The following is a 12,500-nucleotide window of genomic DNA, read 5'->3' as shown; positions in this document are numbered from 1 at the left end:
CTGATCATGAAGAAATTAAGAAATGAAACAATCAATGAATCATTAAATAAACAACAATATGAATTAGTTAATCAATATAATTTTGCCACAAATCTATTCCGATTTTTATGAAGGTTATACACCATTTAAGAAGTTATATTCCTGGCACCCAGTCTTTGTTTAATCAATAGTTTGAGAAGCTCTCCAACCAGTTTCGCCTTACTCACTCTGTGGCCTTTGTCACCAGGGAGACCAGGCAGTCCATCAAAGCCTCTGTCACCCTGGAACAGACGTACGCAAATCAATTGGGGAGGAGATGAAGACAACACAAACACAAATGATACACTCAAGCATGACGACGACGACACACGTAATACACTCAGGGATTACAGATAACTCGCAAAAACATGCTCGCACACACACATAGAGGAAGAGAGAGAGAGAGAGAGAGAGAGAGAGAGAGAGACTCACAGCCATGCACACACGCACGCACACACACACCCACGCACGCACGCACGCACGCACGCACGCGCACACACACACACACACACACACACACACACACACACACACAGAAAAACACAGAATAAAATGTCAGTTTTCATCATCATGTCAGTTTTCATCAACACTGAGCCCTCAGCCCTCAAAGTCACTCCATCTTTAGACCTCGAGTGCCCAGACACACGCACACACACACACACACACACACAAATGCATACACAGCCTCTGACAAGGACACGCAGATGGGATTGAGATGTCATCTCTGTGGACACCACCCCATCCCCCATCCCCTTCACCCCCATCCCCCCCCCCCCCCCCCCCCCCGCATCCTGCTCTGGATGTGCATGTCCAGTCATTAAGCTGGAAGTCTTCTGACGACGTGCTGGAATTGCGTCGCGAAATGGGGACACTTTTGTTGGCCAGCCTCCTCTTTCGAGCAGCACATTATTCGCTGGCCAAGCCTTCCCCTGCAGCTGTGCAGCACTGGGCTCTTGGCAAAGTCAGTGCGGTCAATAAACTGCTATTCAGGATATGTCTAGGCCCTTGTCCATCAGAGAAAATAGGACGACTGGAGATCTAAGACTCCCACTACCCACAATGGAGGCCATTTCTGATCCACTAATGATGTATAGCAATTTCTCAAACTTTTTCAGACCAAGGACCACTTAACCAATAAATACAAAATCACAGCTAAAAAAAAAACAGTAGACCTACTTCAACAGTATATTACACAACAGGCCTACTCACTGAACCACCTTGGTTATTGTCTTTGCACCTTGCTTATTGTGTCAGAGGATTCATATGATTTAAATGGCGTAGCTTACATTGGCAGTCTTGCAGAACTGTTTGGATTCACATACAAGTTGGTTCAATATTCCAAACAACTCATCTTTATTCTATTTTCTCACGTCAGCTCGCGGACCACTTGGGATAGGTTACTGACCACCAGTGGTCACCGGACCACATCACACTGGTGTATAGTAAGAGTGCAGCATGTAGAAGCCTCCATGTTCCAATACACTAACATGTAGGTTACACAACAGCAAGCTCAGCTGTTAAGGACCATTCAGCCCAACTTGTCATTATTCTCTATGGCTCGCTCATCTAATATCATATTTCAGCATGACTACTCTCCCCATATATAAACATCATTATTTTAATAAATAAAATGTGTTCACTCTTACTTATTTGTGCTTGTTATACTTCAGAATGCTTCAGAATGAACGTGCCTTCCCAGCGTTAGAAGGTAAATAAAATGGCCGCCGCAAATATACAGTATAATGACCGCTTACAGTGGCAATGGGTTTTGTGCTTCTGATTCACGTCTTGCATATCATTCCGCAAGTAGTTTGTTAATTGATAATGTATTGTTTGCTGGTCTTTATCGGAAAACAAGTCCTTTCAGGACAAAGCTAGTCCTGTTCGCCCTATCGGTACTTATTTTGCGGTAATGACCAGCGGACAATACATTATCCCTTACATAATATTCCCACGTTATACACTAGACGCTGTGGCTTGCCAGTAGACTGACACATGCTGCATTTCCTGTGGTCCCTCAGACTCTTCCTGCAGAGGTCAGAATGAGACTGGAGTGGAGAGGGCTCACCTTGGAGCCGGTTTCACCTGGTGCTCCACGGGCCCCGTCAGATCCTGATCGACCCTGTGGACAAAACACACACACACACACACACACACAGAACTCCCTGTCAATTCTTTGTCTCAGCATTGTACACATGCACAAACACGCATGTACACACATGTACACACACACACACACACACACACACACACACACACACACACACACACACACACAATGCCTATACAAACAGATACCTGTACATACACATACACACACTCGCACACACACAGACACTCACACATCACACAGCATGCAACAAATAAGCACAAGCCATAGTCGTGAGGCATCTGTGATATATGCACATGTGATTTATGAACAAACATAATCCAAAGCATACAGACAGGCTCGTAAATTACAGTCACAGAGGAGAGAGAGAGAGGGAGGGAGAGAGAGAGGGAGAGAAAGAGAGAGAGGGAGAGAGTGGAGAAAGTCTTACTCTTTTCCCAGCTTTCCCAGTGAGACCGGAGGGACCAGGCAAGCCACGAATACCCTACAAACAAACAACACACAGAGAATAAAGGAGAGAGAGACAGACAGATTGAGACAGTGAGTGAAAGAGAGAGAGGGGGGGCAAAGAAGAGAGAGGGAGGGGGTGCTTATTATGCTTCTCATTGGGTGAATTTCATTGATGTCAAAACATCCAGCGCTTGACGGGTCTGACGACCCAAACGCGTTGACACAGAGAGAGAGAGAGCCTGCTGTGATGATGGGCTCCAGCGCTACCTGAGCTCCGTTGTCTCCACGCTCGCCCTTCAGGCCCGGGGCTCCAGGCAACCCCTGATGGACAGGAGAAGACAGGTAAGACAGAGAGCACACACACACACACACACACACACACACACACACACACACACACACACACACACACACACACACACACACACACACAGAGAGGGGGGGGGCAGCTGTGGCCTACTGGTTAGCGCTTCGGACTTGTAACTTGGGTTGCCGGTTCGAACCCCGACCAGTAGGCACGGCTGAAGTGCCCTTGAGCAAGGCACCTAACCCCTCACTGCTCCCCGAGCGCCGCTGAGTTGCAGGCAGCTCACTGCGCCGGGATTAGTGTGTGCTTCACCTCACTGTGTGTTCACTGTTTCACTAATTCACGGATTGGGATAAATGCAGAGACCAAATTTCCCTCACGGGATCAAAAGAGTATATATACTTATACTTATACATGTGCCCCACACACACACTCACAGACACAAGTACACACATACAATCCCATCACACACACACATCCCAACACACACACACACACACACACAAGAGGCAAATGAAAGGTAGATACTACACACACTTACACACAAGCTATAAGCTCCAGGGCAGATCTCCGCCTGATATAGACTAGAACTGTTTACAGGTAACATGACACCTTCAAGGAGATCACTGACATACACTGACACATTCAAGGAGATCACTGCCATACACTGACACCTTCAGGGATTAAAGTGAAAAAAAATCGTTTGACTGAACTTTTTTCAGGCCCTAAGTCATACGCTGTTCATATCTATCTATAGAGATAGCACCCCTTTTGCGGTCGCGACCTATTGGTTTTTAATGTACAAAAAGATGCAAACAGCGAAGTAAAGGGAGTATTCGCCTTATTCACACGGCGGCCATTGTTTAAACCAAAACGAGGCTACAGGGTACACTTACTATAATTAATGCCACCTACAGGTGAATGCACAGAACATAACAATCCTATGGTTTGTGTACCCTGTAGCCTCGTTTTAGCCGCCAATGGCCGCCATGTGAATAAGGCGAATTGAGTGTTCTTGATTGAGATTGAGTTTTCCTGATGAACAAAAATATATTTTAGTACCATCCCTGACCATTGCTGATTAGCCATTGCTGTTCTTTTCTACTGCAGCAATATTGTAGAAAGGCTTTAACACACTCTTATTTAATTACTTCAGGCCAAAAGTGTTTAAAGGGGAGATTTTTTTCTTGTTAATATGCAATTCAACACCAAGTAAAATCTATAAAATCAAGTTTGCAAGACTTCACATTTCCTCATCAAAGTAACGAATCAGAACATTCTAGATATTGTTCATATTTCCATTTGTTGCCTCATCCGCATTTAATGAAAACATGGTAATTTTGAGTTTTACAGACAACTCAGTTTTCCTATGAGCAGTCTCTCAGTCTGTGTGTGCTCATGCAGGAGGTCTGCGCATTTGATAACGACAATCTGGAGACGGTGCTTTTGTCCTCAGCAACAGATTGTATAAGGTTGACAAGAGGTTGCGATATGGTGAGGGACAGGTCGTGTTGCGCTATGAAAGAACATGCGTACAGTAGCCTACTTTCTAAACGTAAAAACGGTCAGCCATAGATAAACGTAGCCTACCTCTGTCGTGGTGGCTAGTTGCACCAGGTAAGGAAGATGTCCTGAAGTGCACGAACGTTAACCTTATGGCGGTCTTCTGATTGGTGGCGTGCTAAAACGTTTTCCTATTGCATCCATAAATAATTTTCTTGTAGCGAACCGCGCAAAAGCAAACCCCTGGCACTTTAATTTCTTTACACCATGGCTTGTTAGTTCTCCCCCGTTTCCAACAGCTGCCCATCTCCATTTATTTTTTAACTTTTGACACCTGCCTTGCCTTCCTTTAGCAACAACGCATCCATGACAGCTAGTGGCCTTGCCAAATAGACGCACACAAATCATGACGCTAATATGCGAGGTTCTGGTAGGCCTACTGGTTATGGTTTTGTGCTATAAATTAATAATATTTTATAGCAAAGTTTTAAGTTGACTATTTTAATTGTATGGTTATTTTTTTGTCAACAAAAAACAAAACAAAACAAAAACAATTTGCACTTAAGATAATAACCTGTAACAGGTGATTTGTCAGGTGACTGTTTGATTGGTGTGTGTGTATGGGTGTGTGTGTATGTGCCTTGTCTCCTTGCTGTCTTCATGTCTGAAGAAGGGCATTCAGCCCGAAACGTCACATGTGGTGATTAAAATCTTTTTTATGAGGAGTTTTCAGTGTGCGGACTAACGTCATTTTTTTTTTTTGTCAACATACACTCACAACATACTGTCGTTAAAAGTGAGGCCTAAGCAAAATAGGCTACAAGGCTGTCTGTGCGTCAATCAACAACCACCTCAACAGTTCACGATGATGACAGTGATATTATTTTTTTTTTTTATGCTAACACGCTCAGTCAAAACCTTCCGTCGCAAATTGTGAAAAACATTGTCATAACAGACGGGATAATAAATTGCATAGGCTACGGTTTATATTGTGTCGCTTTACACATAATGTTAGTTGCATTGATTAAAAACTGTAACAATAATAGTAGCCTACATCGGGTGGCATTGCAGGCTATCTGTTCAAGTCATAGGTGACACCCAAAATGAATGACCTCCCCTGACAAGAGTTCGCGATAGTAAGAAATTGTCTACATTGATGCACGGAAAGAACACAGCCTACGCTTCTTCTCCGAATTTGCACATAGAGCTCACAATATCATACCCAAAAAAGTTAAACGGATTGGCCAACCTTATCAGCTGCCTCTAATGTGTCACTATAATCCAACTTTTAGACCGTTATAGTCCTCTATACGTGTTCTTTTTTTTTAAGCAAACGCCCGAGACAAGTGTGTAGCTACAACATAAACAAAGCGAAACTCATGGCTATCTTCTTGAGCGGTCACTGATTGAGACACAGAAAGTTCTCAAGAACACTATTAGGTATTTAAACATTTACCATCACACACATTAATTCGTCGGACCTAATATTTGTAGTTGCCTTAAAAAAGGAAAAGCAAAGGTGATAGTTCCCCCCCCCCCCCCCTATTTTTTTTCTCATCGGATCTGCATCGATCTCAAATATGACATTTCTAAAATCAAATTGACGGAAATCCGTCCTACGACGGAGAACTTTAATCCTTGCACCTTCAAGGAGATCACTGACATACTATGCACTATGGCCAATTAGGACAGTGCCTGTGTTGAGTGATGTCTGGGTGGGCGGGAGACATCTTACCAGAGGTCCTGGGCGTCCAGCAAGGCCCACTGGGCCAGACGGTCCCTTCAGAGACAGCTGGGGGAGGAGACAAATGGCACCGTAACCAAAAGCTCAAGTTTTAAAATATGCCTTGTCACTTTAAGGTATGTTTCCATAACGCAATTCACATGCAGCTTGATTTATCCTCCTCTCGGCCCCTCGTGTGCAGGATGGAATCATGACATATTTCACATTTTGCTAAAACAAAAATAGTCTTCCACAAGATGAATGACTTTCACTGAGGTCTCCTTTGATACTTGATCTTGTTTGTAATTGTTCAGCCATTCTTCATGTAGGCATGTGTGTGTGTGTGTGTGTGTGTGTGTGTGTGTGTATATGTCTGAGTGTGTGTGTGTGTGTGTCTGAGTGTGTGTGTTTGTGTGTGTGTGTGTATATGTCTGAGTGTGTGTGTGTGTGTGTGGTGGCGGGGGACTTACTTTGGTCTGCTGCAGGATGGCCTGGGCCTGAGCCTCCTGGGCCGACACCACAGGACCCTTCTGGGAGTCGCCCCCGAACTGGAACTGGATCACAGCAGGAGCAGAGTTAATGAAGTGATGAGTTTATGTGTGTGTGTGTGTGTGTGTGTGTGTGTGTGTGTGTGTGGCCGGGAAGACTCCACACTAGGCCCAACACACCCGTCGTAACTGCCGCCGTTACAGTGATGTAGAGAATTATCCGATATGATTTTATGATCACAGATCACTGTTTATTATGTGTCTAGTAACAACCATCAAGGTAGCCTTCAAACAGGCGATACAAAGCGGTAAAATGTACCGATGGCAAGTCCTGGATCCTATCCCACAACCTCTGCCGCCGGCCTGCTACACTGTATCAGCAGGCTTTACGCAATTTGAAAAAATACTCACAGAGAATGAATGGCCATATCAGTAATTATAGGAAGCATGTTTATTTGGAAGAGACGATGCTTCCTATACGCCTGAATCTGAAAACTCATGATAGATTGATGAACTGTTTTAATCTACTGGATTATTAAGATGATTTGATTCCTAATGTAACTTGACTTGTAAAGTGGAATCAAGTCAAGTGGAGTCAAATAAAGTATATAAAATGTGTGTGTGTGTGTGTGTTTAAATGAAGAGTGCGTGAGAGTGAAGAATATTATGTAGTATAAGTGTAAGAAGACAGACAGGCCACAGACCACAGGCAATAATGGTAATGTGAGTGGATGAGAGTGTCTGAGCGAAGACTAAGGTATATGAGACCTCTTGATATATGCAGTTGTGTGTGTGCGTGTGTGTGAGAGAGAGAGATAGAGAGAGCTAGAGAGAAACAGAGAAAGTGAGAGAGCGAAAGAGACAGAGAGATAAAGACAGAGTGTGTGTATACCTCTTAGAGTAATATGTGCAGTTGTGTGTGTGCATGCGTGAGAGATAGAGAGAGAGAGAGAGAGAGAGAGAGAAAGACAGTGTGTGTGTGTGTGTGTGCATGTACTGTACATATATGTGTGTGTGTGTGTGTGTGTGTGTGTGTGTGTGTGTGTGTGTGTGTGTGTGTGTGTGTGTGTCAACGTGATCAACATACTGAGTGAGTAAGTGAAGGAGGGAGCAAAGTAGTATTGGCCCCACAAACCTGGCAGGACTGACTGGTCCATTTTTCATAATGTCACAGTTCCCCCTAGTGGCTACACTTAGCTACTGCTTCTGTTCAACAATGTATTGCCTTAATATAGTTCAGGTATGGAGAGTGATGTAAATTATGTAAAATGTGCAGTGAGTGGGGAGATTGAGATGCTGTTGAGGTTTTACCGGTAGCATCAGTAGAGTGCCTGCAGGCCCTGGTATCCCATCAGCCCCAGCCATTCCTGGCCGTCCTTCAGGACCCTGAAAGGGATTGAATAAAAGCCACAGTTATCTGACGTGTGTGTGTGTGTGTGTGTGTGTGTGTGTGTGTGTGTGTGTGTGTGTGTGTGTGTGTGTGTGTGTGTGTGTGTGTGTGTGTGTGTGTGTGAATGGGAGAAAGAGACTGAACATGCATGACACAAACATCCAATCATCCATTCAACTCGGCGCTCCCCTGCAGATCCCTGATCACTGTACAAACAGCTCCACAGGCTGTCACTCAACAGCCTTCTCCTACCGCTCTGCCCCGCCCACCCCCACCCCTCTCTCTCTCTCTCCTTTCTTCGCTTTTTTCTCTCTCTCCTTCCTCTCCTCTCTCATGCTGTAGGCAGCCTAAATGTTTTCCTCCGTATCAAAGCTCAATTTATCTATCAACTCACTGGAACTTATTAAATGCCAGAGATAATAGGCCCTGTCAATCACACGTCCTCCACGAAGGATGAAGCCGTACTCCGTAATGATCAGAGCTGAAATAAACGGCTGCGGTTTCACTCAAAAAAACAAACCCAAAGGTGATCGACATCCGCAGTGCAAAAAGATGCCTTTCACGCCACTGAACTCAAGCTTGAGATACTGCAGTGGTGCTTCTAGCGTAACTCGTGGAAGCAAATAGCTGAATGTAAAGTGGCTTGATGAGTTGGTAGATAGCGCACATGAGAAGCCGAGGCATTTGGGAGGTTAATCTCTACAGTGCAGAGGCATCTGTCAATCGTTTAATTAATTCAGCAAAACTGTTTCTGTTTTGTAAAGTTCAGTCTAGCTAGTACAAGTGTGTGTGTGTGTGTGTGTGTGTGTGTGTGTGTGTGTGTGTGTGTGTGTGTGTGTGTGCATGCGTGCGTACGTGTGAGAGTATGTGTGTGTCTGTGTGTATGATTGTATCACCTAATCTTCCCTAATTCTAACTGAAGTATGAGCCATTGTGTCCCCATGGCCAAAGGTCATCCCGCCCATACAAACATGCCTCTGTGGACTGTTTTCAATCGGTTACCGTGGCAACGTCCAAAACCTTGTTGTCTCTCTCTCTCTCTCTGCATGCCAAGCATTGATTCTGATTCAGATTGCCCGCTAGGGCTGCTAGGGCAGGGCAATCTGGCCCTCTGAAGGCCTGTGCTACGCGGGCACACTCACTCTGTCCCCTGGGTCTCCTCTGGGTCCTGGAGGACCTGTAGGTCCAGGGATGCCTGGGAGACCCTGTGGGACACACACACAATTCAAACTACTGTGTCATCGAGACAAGGCAACAGACAAAGAATGTGTTGATGGGTTAGAAAAAAAAGTAGAATGAACAGAAGCAGTGTTTATTCACATACATTCTTTTCCTAAGTACAGTGATGGCAATTATTGCTATAAGGCACATAGACATGAACATGTTGTTTGGAATGACTGAATATTATTGAACAAAACTGGTCACTGATGCCCTCATTGGTTTATTGACTTCCTTCTTCCTGTCAAAGGGTTTCTTGTGTCTGGGATGCCTTTTTCTTAATCTAAGATTCAACATGGGAGCGTCCATGGTTGAGTGATGCCGAGCGAGAGCCTACCTCTGGCCCAGGCAGCCCAGGTGGTCCTGCTACTGATGTGCCCTGGAGATCAGAAGAGCACGGCTTACATTTCTGACACAAACCCATCATATAAACACGCTTTATTATGCCAGCATGACTACAGTCATTTCCTGTGTATTAGCCGCAATGTGTATAAGCCTCAGGGCAGTGTTTTATGCAAGATAAAAGAAACAAAACCATATTAATACCATATTAACTGCCCCCGTTTACTCATAGCTGAAGAAATTTTGCAAAATCATTGTATGCCGTGGCTAATAGTCGGGAAATCACGGTAGGCCTTCATAGAGAAAGGCTTTTTTAGAACATGAACTGAGCATAAACACATGGAATGTACAGCATGGTCTCCATGGTGCACTGAAAGGGACTTACGGGTTCCATGATGGCAGGTTCCCCCTTCTCTCCCTTCTGCAGTCCTAATCTCTCCTAGGACAGAGGACACAGAGGAACAGACAATTACCTGTTATTACATTACATTTAGCAGACACTTCTTGACCAAAGTGACTTACATATGTCAGCTATATTACAAGGGATTACATTGTCCCTGGAGCAACTTGGGGTTAAGTGCCTTGCTCAAGCGCACAACGGTGGAAGCCGGGAATTGAACCGACAACTTTCAGGCTACTAGCATGCTAGCCCAGCTCCTTAACCACTACACTACCACTGCCACATTTACTCCTGAAGATTTAGAAGATGTTTTATCCTAAAGCAATTTCAGCTTGAGTTGTTAGAGCCTCTAAACCTCCACTAGAACTTTAAGCACAGATGGAGAACATGGTTGAAGGAGCAGCAAGCAGGCCTCGGCCGCCTGTGTGTTTGGAATGTAGTTGAGGTTGTGTGCACATACCTCACCGCCCCATGTCTGCGCTCCCTCCCTCTCTGCTGGGCCAAAGCGATCATCGTAGACCTCATACTCTTCGTACTCCTGCAGCTGGGAGTCATTCCTCAGCTCATCATACTCAATCATCTGGGAAGCCACATCACAACACTGGAATTGGCCTCCATGGTCAGAAAGAGGCTTGTCGTGGAAAAGGTTAACCAGATTATTTAACGTACCTCGTAGTCAGTGATGTTGGGACCCACTGTTACCGTGGAGACCGAGAGGTCTTCGTAAAGGTCGCGGTAGAGCTCGTCCTCCAGCTCCTCCACCACCGGCTCCTTCGCTGGCTTCTCCTCCTGCACATGGGACCACACTACATCAGAGTGATGTCAGGGCAACCACAACCATGGAGACAACTGAGCAACAACAAACTGTTTTGGCTCAACATGTCTCGACAAAGAGCAGCTCTGGACGTTCTGTCCTAAAGGTCAAACCCAGTAGCCTTGCTCACTGTCTCCATGTCTCCATGTCGCTGACAGAAGAAATGCCACAATGCACACACACAGACACACACACACACACACACACACACACACACACACACACACACACACACACTAAGCTGGTTAGACACACAGGTGGAGTACAGGGTTTTAATCAAACACGCGGGGGGTTATCTTTAAAGCAAGCCTGTGAGGAAGCCGGCTAATTAATCATTTCACAAGCGGCAATGGCGAGATTACACTTAATTAAGAGGCAGTGATGGGAGCATGCGGTTGCCAAACTGTGACAGCGTTGAAAAAACAACCATTAATGTTAGCGTTACAGAGAATTTCTGTCAGGGGGAAAATCTAAATGACTAGATGACTGATCTATTTCATAAAGAAAAACATACGCAGTGAGATGAAAAAAAAAGGTCCTCTCTGGAGAACCCTATCAAAATTCTTCCACACACTTTAATGTGGTTACAGATAAAATGATTTCAGAGGCTGGAAAGGTTTGTTGGCATGGTGACCGTATCACGAAAGACAAAATCTAGTCTGCTGTTGAGATGGATATCAAATGGCTAAAAGTAGATGACTGAAGGTAATCACTGAAATGGATTCGCAGTGCTCTGTGAACTCAGCCAAGCATGCAAAAAACGCCATTAAACGCAAAAGCTTATCATAGCTGTAATATACTGCCTCTCTACTATAGCAAAGTGCAGCACACAAAAAGCATTAGAACCCATAATGAACAACTACCTCCAATTTCAATTCAGTCGTGCGTGAGTTAAAAATGTTTTTCACTATACAATATCAGCTACCTATTTCTATTCTACTGTGCTAGCCAGCTGCAGTCCACCATAGACTCCATGTATCCCTTGGTGGCCTGCAGCATGTGCTGATTAGTGTGCGATGGGTAGAGTTGGAGGTGGAGGAGGAGGCGGCGTGGGTGGGGGCAGGGTGGGAGGGGGTTAGGAGGCGTTAGCTGGGTTCAAGCGGTATGAATGGGAGAGAAGGGTGGGGCAGTTGGGGGTACAATGACACTTGATTTGCTTTGTCTACCTCCACCCTGGACTCAGGCAGTGCTGTGGGCACCACTGAAGGGTCCTCCAGGTTTGATTCAGGCTCATGGGTGGGCATCTCTGGGATTTCTGACAAACCAGCAAGCTCTGGAGCATCCTTCGTTGGGGTCATTGCTGGTGTGGATTGCTCAAAAACAGGAAGTGAAGTCTTCCTGGAAGGGTCAAGAGCGAGATAATCAGGCATCTTTGTAGACACCCTCAGGAAGCCCTCCTCTTCCTCGGGCCCTTCCTCAGCCTCCTTCCTCTTCTTCCTTCCTTCTCTTTTCTTGCCCTTGCCCTTCTTGGACGAGCGGTCCCTCTTCTTCTTCGACCTGTCCTTCTTGCCCTTCCGGCCTTTTTTGGAGCCTTTCTTGGCCGGCTCGTCCGCTTCCTGGGGCTCGTCGCCTTGCATCATGTGGTCAGACAGAGAAGCGGGGGCCTTATGTGGACAGCATGGGGAGGGAGGTAGGGTGCGGATGGGAGAGACAACAGAGATGATGAAACAACGCAGAAAGACTGGGTAGCACAGAAAAATAAAGACACCTCTAGCTCCCTTGAGCATCATGTGGCGC

General features: G+C 45.4%; 1 protein-coding gene across 2 annotated transcripts in view; it reads right to left on the bottom strand.

Moving 5' to 3' along the window:
* col5a3a (collagen, type V, alpha 3a) overlaps positions 1-12,500 on the bottom strand; it is a 73,352-nt gene that overhangs the window by 36,530 nt on the left and 24,322 nt on the right. Inside the window, exons 6-18 of one of the 2 annotated variants that reach the window (XM_042086275.1) lie at positions 11,930-12,367; positions 10,619-10,738; positions 10,410-10,529; positions 9,935-9,988; positions 9,545-9,586; positions 9,132-9,194; positions 7,911-7,985; positions 6,582-6,665; positions 6,124-6,180; positions 2,846-2,899; positions 2,559-2,612; positions 2,087-2,140; positions 207-260 (exon numbers count right to left, since the gene is read on the bottom strand). In XM_042086275.1, the coding sequence (XP_041942209.1) occupies positions 207-260; positions 2,087-2,140; positions 2,559-2,612; positions 2,846-2,899; positions 6,124-6,180; positions 6,582-6,665; positions 7,911-7,985; positions 9,132-9,194; positions 9,545-9,586; positions 9,935-9,988; positions 10,410-10,529; positions 10,619-10,738; positions 11,930-12,367 (1,269 nt within the window). The remainder of the gene's footprint in view (positions 1-206; positions 261-2,086; positions 2,141-2,558; positions 2,613-2,845; positions 2,900-6,123; positions 6,181-6,581; positions 6,666-7,910; positions 7,986-9,131; positions 9,195-9,544; positions 9,587-9,934; positions 9,989-10,409; positions 10,530-10,618; positions 10,739-11,929; positions 12,368-12,500) is intronic. The other variant, XM_042086276.1, reaches the window with a different exon arrangement.

Source organism: Alosa sapidissima, chromosome 3 (genome assembly GCF_018492685.1).
Source record: "Alosa sapidissima isolate fAloSap1 chromosome 3, fAloSap1.pri, whole genome shotgun sequence".
NCBI classification, from domain to species: Eukaryota; Metazoa; Chordata; class Actinopteri; order Clupeiformes; family Clupeidae; genus Alosa; species Alosa sapidissima.
This window is presented reverse-complemented; position numbering and strand designations above follow the sequence as displayed.